The sequence below is a fragment of the Penaeus vannamei genome, chromosome 43 (genome assembly GCF_042767895.1).
Source record: "Penaeus vannamei isolate JL-2024 chromosome 43, ASM4276789v1, whole genome shotgun sequence".
Taxonomy (NCBI): Eukaryota; Metazoa; Arthropoda; class Malacostraca; order Decapoda; family Penaeidae; genus Penaeus; species Penaeus vannamei.
This window is the reverse complement of record NC_091591.1, coordinates 20,617,490-20,624,989: the sequence shown is the minus strand read 5'-3', so window position 1 is coordinate 20,624,989 and position 7,500 is coordinate 20,617,490. Positions and strand designations below refer to the sequence as shown.

Sequence of the window (7,500 nt, the reverse complement as noted above, 5' to 3'; positions counted from 1 at the left end):
ATTACTATCATAATTACCAATACTACCATTATAAGTAATTGTAGTAGTACCAACAACAGTAGTAAATGCAATAGTAGTAGGATCATTATATTTACCGTAATCATTAACATTATCATTATTACCATCATCTTTAATATTGCTATGACAATTACTGTTTTTATTACAGTGATTAGTACTATCATTAGCCTTAACATCAATAAAACTATCATAATTTTCGGCCTCATCTCACTTGACATTACTATCATTATCATTAATGGAATTACCACAACAATTATCATCACAATTAATGTTTGTTTTTTCTCCATTACAATTATCATTACTATCATCCTTAGTACCATTACACTTAACATTACTACTGTCATCCTTAGTACCATTACAATTATTACTACTATCATCCTTAGTACCATTACAATTACCATTACTACTATCATCCTTAGTACCATTACAATTACCATTACTACTATCATCCTTAGTACCATTACAATTATCATTACTACTATCATCCTTAGTACCATTACAATTATCATTACTACTATCATCCTTAGTACCATTACAATTATCATTACTACTATCATCCTTAGTACCATTACAATTACCATTACTATCATCCTTAGTACCATTACAATTATCATTACTACTGTCATCCTTAGTACCATTACAATTACCATTACTACTATCATCCTTAGTACCATTACAATTATCATTACTATCATCCTTAGTACCATTACAATTATCATTACTACTGTCATCCTTAGTACCATTACAATTACCATTACTACTGTCATCCTTAGTACCATTACAATTACCATTACTACTACCATCCTTAGTACCATTGCAATTACCATTACTATTGTCATCCTTAGTACCATTACCATTATCATTACTACTATCATCCTTAGTACCATTACAGTTATCATCACTACTACCATCCTTAGTACCATTACAATTATCATTACAATTATCATCCTTAGTACCATTACAGTTGTCCTTACTACTATCATCCTTAGTACCATTACAATTATCATTACGACTGTCATCCTTAGTACCATTACAATTACCATTACTTTTAGCATCCTTAGTACCATTACAATTACCATTACTACTATCATCCTTAGTACCATTACAATTACCATTACTACTATCATCCTTAGTACCATTACAATTACCATTACTACTATCATCCTTAGTACCATTACAATTACCATTACTACTATCATCCTTAGTACCATTACAATTACCATTACTACTGTCATCCTTAGTACCATTACAATTACCATTACTATTGTCATCCTTAGTACCATTACAATTATCATCACTACTACCATCCTTAGTACCATTACAATTATCATCACTACTACCATCCTTAGTACCATTACAATTATCATTACTATCATCCTTAGTACCATTACAATTATCATTACTACAATTATCCTTAGTACCATTACAATTATCATTACGACTACCATCCTTAGTACCATTACAATTATCATTACTACTATCATCCTTAGTACCATTACAATTATCATTACTACAATTATCCTTAGTACCATTACAATTATCATTACGACTACCATCCTTAGTACCATTACAATTACCATAACTTTTTAGCATCCTTAATACCATTACAATTATCACCCTTAGTACCATTACAATTACCATAACTTTTTAGCATCCTTAATACCATTACAATTATCACCCTTAGTACCATTACAATTACCATTACTACTGTCATCCTTAGTACCATTAAAATTACCATAACTTTTTAGCATCAGCGAAATTGCCGCTTTCCAAATTTCGAAATTTCTCTCTCTCTCTCTCTCTGTCTCTCTCTTTCATATTCTCTCTCTTATTCTCTCTCTCTCTCTCTCTCTCTCTCTCTCTCTCTCTCTCTCTCTCTCTCTCTCTCTCTCTCTCTCTCTTTCGAAATTGCCATCGCCATTAGTATCCCAGACCCCCCCCCCGTGGGCAGAGAGAGAGTCTCAATTTCATAAATAGAGAGAAACACCAACATCTCTCAAGGGAGGAATTACCGCTTTGGAGAACCACCTTCGCTGCCTCGTCCCTGTTCTTAATGCCGAGGGTTTTTATTACTTTCCTAGTAATTATACGCACACACACGCACGCACACACACACACACACGGGCGGCCGATAGAAACACGGACGTACACATATGGGGGTTATTTGGGTTTTGTGGGTTTGTCTAGGTGTGTGTGTGTGTGTGTGTTTGTCTAAGTGTGTGTGTGTGTGTGTGTGTGTTTGTGAGTGTGTCTGTTTGTGTGTGTGTGAGTGTGTGTGTTTGTGTGTGTGTGTGTGTGTGTTTGTGAGTGTGTGTGTGTGTTTGTGAGTGTGTGTGGGTGTTTGTGTGTGTTTGTGTATGTTTGTGAGTGTGTGTGTGTGTGTGTGTTTGTGAGTGTGTGTGTGTGTTTGTGAGTGCGTGTGTGTGTGTGTGTTTGTGAGTGTGTGTGTATATGTGTGTGTGTGTTTCCGTGTTCCATTGTGTATGTGTCTGTTCGTCTCTTCATATTGTATGCAAGTATTACCTTCTAATTTATGCAAAAAAAAGGCAATGAACGTACGTATGTGAGTATGTGTGTACGCCTTTAACAGAGGATATATATGTGTGTGTTTGCGTATGTGTGTGTGTGTGTGAGTCTATGCGTCTCTGTATTTACATGAATGCACGTATTATCTTTTCATTCATGTACTACATGCGCAATAAAAGTACGTGTGTGTGTATGTATATGTGTGTGTGTGTGTGTGTGTGTGTGTGTGTGTGTGTCTATGTACGTGTGTGTGTGTGGTGTGTGTATGTCTATGTACGCGTGTGTGTGTGTGTGTGTGTGTGTGTGTCTATGTACGCGTGTGTGTGTGTCTATGTACGTGTGTGTGTGTGCGTGTCTATGTACGCGTGTGTGTGTGTGTCTATGTACGCGTGTGTGTGTGTATGTGTGTGTGCGTGTCTATGTACGTGTATGTGTGTGCGTGTCTATGTACGTGTATGTGTGTGTGCGTGTCTATGTACGTGTATGTGTGTGTGCGTGTCTATGTACGTGTATGTGCGTGTGCGTGTCTATGTACGTGTATGTGTGTGTGCGTGTGTGCGTCTTCATCAGTACTGCATCGGTGTGCGTCCCCGCCGGTGCGCCGAAGAGAAACTTTCGGGGAGGAGATGTGGCCCTCGGAAACTCGTGGCACTTGGCACTCTCCGAGGCTCTAAAGACGGGAGGGGGGATAGGGGGGTGGGGGGAGTGGCTGCGCGGCGCGTGTTTAACATTTTAATCGAGGGAGAAGATCCGGCAAGAGTACGCACGAACATACGCACACACACACATACACACACACACACACACACACACACAAACTCAGAAAAATATATACAAGCACGAGTCCATATAAACTTGCAAGCATATGTGTATATAGATAGATAAGTAGATATACAGAAAGATAGATAGATAGGCAGATATATTGATAGATAGATAAAGAAAAAGAAAGAAAGAGAGAGAGGGAGGAAGAGAGAGAGAGAGAGGGGGTGAGAGAGAGAGAGAGAGAGAGAGAGAGAGATAGAGAGAGAGAGCGGAATAGAGAGAGAGAGAGCGGAATAGAGAGAGAGAGAGAGCGGAATAGAGAGAGAGAGAGCGGAATAGAGAGAGAGAGAGAGAGAGAGAGAGACAGAGAGGGAGGGAGAGAGAGAGAAAGAGAAAGACAGAGAGAGAGAGAGGCACAGAGAGAGAGAGAGGAACAGGAGAGAGAGAGGGAGGCAGAGAGAGAGGGGGAGAGAGAAAGACAGAGAGGGAGGGGGAGAGAGGGAGAGAGAGAGAGAGAAAGAAAGACAGAGAGAGAGAGAGAGAGAGAGAGAGAGAGAGAGAGAAAGAGAAAGACAGAGAGACAGAGAGGGAGGGAGAGAGAGAGAGAAAGAGAGAAAGAGAAAGACACAGAGAGAGAGAGATAGAGAGAGAGAGAGAGAAATGTATGAACAGGCAAGCAAGCAGAGATAATCCTTCTAGACTGAAAAAGAAGAGGACGGAAAAAAATATCTGAATCCTCTCTTTTTTTTTTTTTTTTTGTCTTTCTTTTCTTTTAAATATACATCTCTTCCTATTTTCCAAGAGTTAAATATGGAATGTAGTTTGATTTGAATAATTCCATCATATATATATATATATATATATATATATATATATATATATATATATATATATATATATATATATATATATATATATGTGTGTGTGTGTGTGTGTGTGTGTGTGTAATATGTATATAATCCTCCCTTTCCTGTTCTTTCCTTTGCAATCACCGAAAACCTACCCTCTCTCTATTCCCTTTCTTTCTGTGCGCCAGCATCTCCCCCCCCCCTCTCCCACCCCCTTCTCCCCTTACTTCTCTCCATCCTCTTCTACCCCCCCCCACACCACACACCCCACCCCACCCCTCGTAGTCCCTTCCAGCCCCTCCCCCTCACATTCTCTATCTCTCCTCCACTTATCCACCCTCCCCCCCCCTTATCCGCCTGTACTCCACCCCTCTCTTCTACTCACTTCTTCCTCATCTGTTTTATTTCCCTCTCCTCAGCTCTCCTCCTTCTCTCGCCCTCCCCTCCCCCGTCATCACTTCTATTTCCCTTCTCCCTTTTTTTCTATCTTCCCCTATTACCCTCCACCTTCTCTACTCTTTCTCCCTCTTTCTTCCCTCTTAACTCTCCTTCCCTTTCATCCATTCCTTTCTTCCTTCCACTTCCCAATTTCCCCGTCCCCTGCTCTTCATGCCTTTTCCTCCTACCCTCCCTATATCTCCCCTTCCCCCTTTCCCTTCTTTATCCCCCTCCCCTTTTGACCTCCTCATTCTCTACCCTTCCTCCCACATCCTCTTCTCCTCCTCTCCTCTAAGAGGCTCTTCCCCCTCTCCCCCATCCCTCCTTTCCCTCCTCTACCCCCACTTCTCCCTCATTCTCCTCCCCTACTTCCCCTCCCTCAATCCCCTCCCTCCTTCACCTTCTCTACCTCCCCTTCCCTCATTGCCCTCCCTCCTTCACTTTCTCTACCTCCCCTCTCGCCTTCCCTCCTCTACCAGCCCTCCTCTTATTCCACCCTCCTCTGCCTCCCTCTCCCCACACCCCAATCCTTCCCCAATCTACTCCCTCTTTCCCTACTTCCTCCCATCCTCTTCCTTCCCTCTACCTCCCCTCTTCGACCTTCCCCCCACCATTCCCCCACCCACCACCCTCTCCTCTCCTTGTCCCTACTTCCTCCTATCCTCTTCCCTTCTTCGACCTCCCCCCACCCCCCCACCCCTACCCTCTCCTCTCCTTGTCCCTACTTCCTCCCTTCCTCTACCTCCCCTCTTCTGACCTCCCCCCACCCCCACCCCCACCCTCTCTTCTCCTTGCCCTTGTCTCTGATAGATCATTCTTACTGCAATAAAACATTCAGCGAGGGGAAAATATTGCTCCGGCTGTATGGATTCTTCCCTCGACTGAGCAAAGGCCGGACCCTCGGGGCTGTTGCCAAGTAAAGAGGGGAAAGGAGGGGGAGGATTGGGGAGGATTGAGGAGAGGAAGGGGAGGGAGGGAGGAAGGGAGAGGAGAGGGGAGGAGGAGGGAAAGGGAGGGGGAGGGATTGAGGGAAGGGAAGGGGGAGAGAGAGGAAGGGGGAGGGAGAGGAAGGGATTGAGGAGAAGGGAAGGGGGAGGGAGGAGAATGAAGGGAGAGGGAGGGTAGAATTGAGGGGAAGGGAAGGGGAGGGAGGGGAGAGGAGGGGGAGGGAGGGGTAATTGAGGGGGAAGGAAAGGGGGAGGAGGGGAGGATTGAGGGGAAGGGAAGGGGGAGAGAGGAAGACGAGAATTGAGGGGAAGGGAAGAGGAGGGAGGGAGGGGGAGAACTGAAGGGAGGAGGGAGGGGAGAATTGAGGGGAGGGAGGGGAGAATCAAGGGGTGGGAGGGAGAACTGAAGGGAGAGGGAGGGTAGAATTGAGGGAGAAGGGAAGGGGAAGGAGGGGAAGGGAAGGGGAGAATTGAAGGGAAGAAAAGGGGTGAGGGAGGGGAGAAGAGGGAGAATTGAGGGGAAGGGGAGGAGGGAAGGGGAATTGAAGGGAGAGGGAGGGAGAACCGTGGGGAAAGGGAGGGAGAGGAAGGGGAGAATTGAGGGTGAAGGAAGGGAAGAGCTAAGGGGAGAGGAAGGTGAAGTGAAGGGAGAGGAAGGTGAAGGGAAGGCAAAGGGAGGAAAGAACTGAAGGCAAAGGGAGGGGAAAAAAAACTGAGGGGAAGGGAAGTGGAAGGCTCGTGCACTCGTTCCCTCTCGCTTGGGTAAAGAACCTACCCCGAATATTGCTCTATGTAGGCTCTATATTATGGAAGGCTTGATGGAATGTGTATATGGGTGTAGGTAGATATGTGTGTGAGGGGAGAGGAGTGGATATGTTTATGAGCTGTACCTATATATGTAAAATTGTGTACGTGTGTGTTTGTGTGTGTGTGTGTGTGTGTGTGTGTGTGTGTGTGTGTGTGTGTGTGTGTGTGTGTGTGTGTGTGTGTGCGTATGTGTGTATATATCTATCTATCTATCTATCTATCTATCTATCTATCTATCTATCTATCTATCTATCTATATATATATATATATATATATATATATATGTGTGTGTGTGTGTGTGTGTGTGTGTGTGTGTGTGTGTGTGTGTGTGTGTGTGTGTGTGTGTGTGTGTGTGTGTGTGTGTATGTGTGTGTGTGTGTGTGTTTATATGTACGAGTGGGTGTATGTGTATGTAAATGTCATCGTGATAATGATAATATGGATGATAATAATTATGAGGATGCTATTGAAAGATACGATAATAATGATATTAATAATGATAACAACAATGATAAGAATAATAATGATAATGCTAATGTTGAAAAGGACAAAGATAATATTAATGAAAGTTAAGATGGCAATAACAATAATACCGATAGTAATAAAATAAATGTTTGGAAAACATTGGAAAATACCAGTGATGATAATAATAACAATGATGATAATGATAATGATTATTATTATTCTCATTATTAATCTCATTATCATCATTATAATGATAATAATAAAAATGATCAGGTAATAAAAGCAATTACAACAATAACAATAAATGAAAATAATTACGGTAATAATGATAATGGTAATGATGAAAATAAAGATACAAATGGAAATAATAATGGTAATGGCAGTGATGATAACAAAATCACTGTGATAATCATAATTATACTGATAGTCATCATAATAACAATGATGATGATAGAAGTAGTAGCAATGTCAATAATTCTAATCATCATAATAACAGTAATAATAATAATAATAATAATAATAAGAATGATAATAATGACAACAATGATACTAATAACGATAATAAAAACGGCAAACCCGCCCACTAAGGGAGCACCGCCCCCCTCCCTACCCCCCTCCCCCTGCCCCCCCCCTCCTCCCTCCTCCTTCTTCAGGCTCCGGTCATTGGCGATTCCCAAAGCCAATCAGG

General features: G+C 42.4%; 1 protein-coding gene across 1 annotated transcript in view; it reads right to left on the bottom strand.

The window, feature by feature from the left end:
- LOC138860827 (uncharacterized) overlaps positions 1 to 7,500 on the bottom strand; it is a 149,566-nt gene that overhangs the window by 69,362 nt on the left and 72,704 nt on the right. The window contains exon 5 of the mRNA XM_070119174.1: positions 771 to 1,110. Within this exon, the coding sequence (XP_069975275.1) occupies positions 771 to 1,110 (340 nt within the window). The remainder of the gene's footprint in view (positions 1 to 770; positions 1,111 to 7,500) is intronic.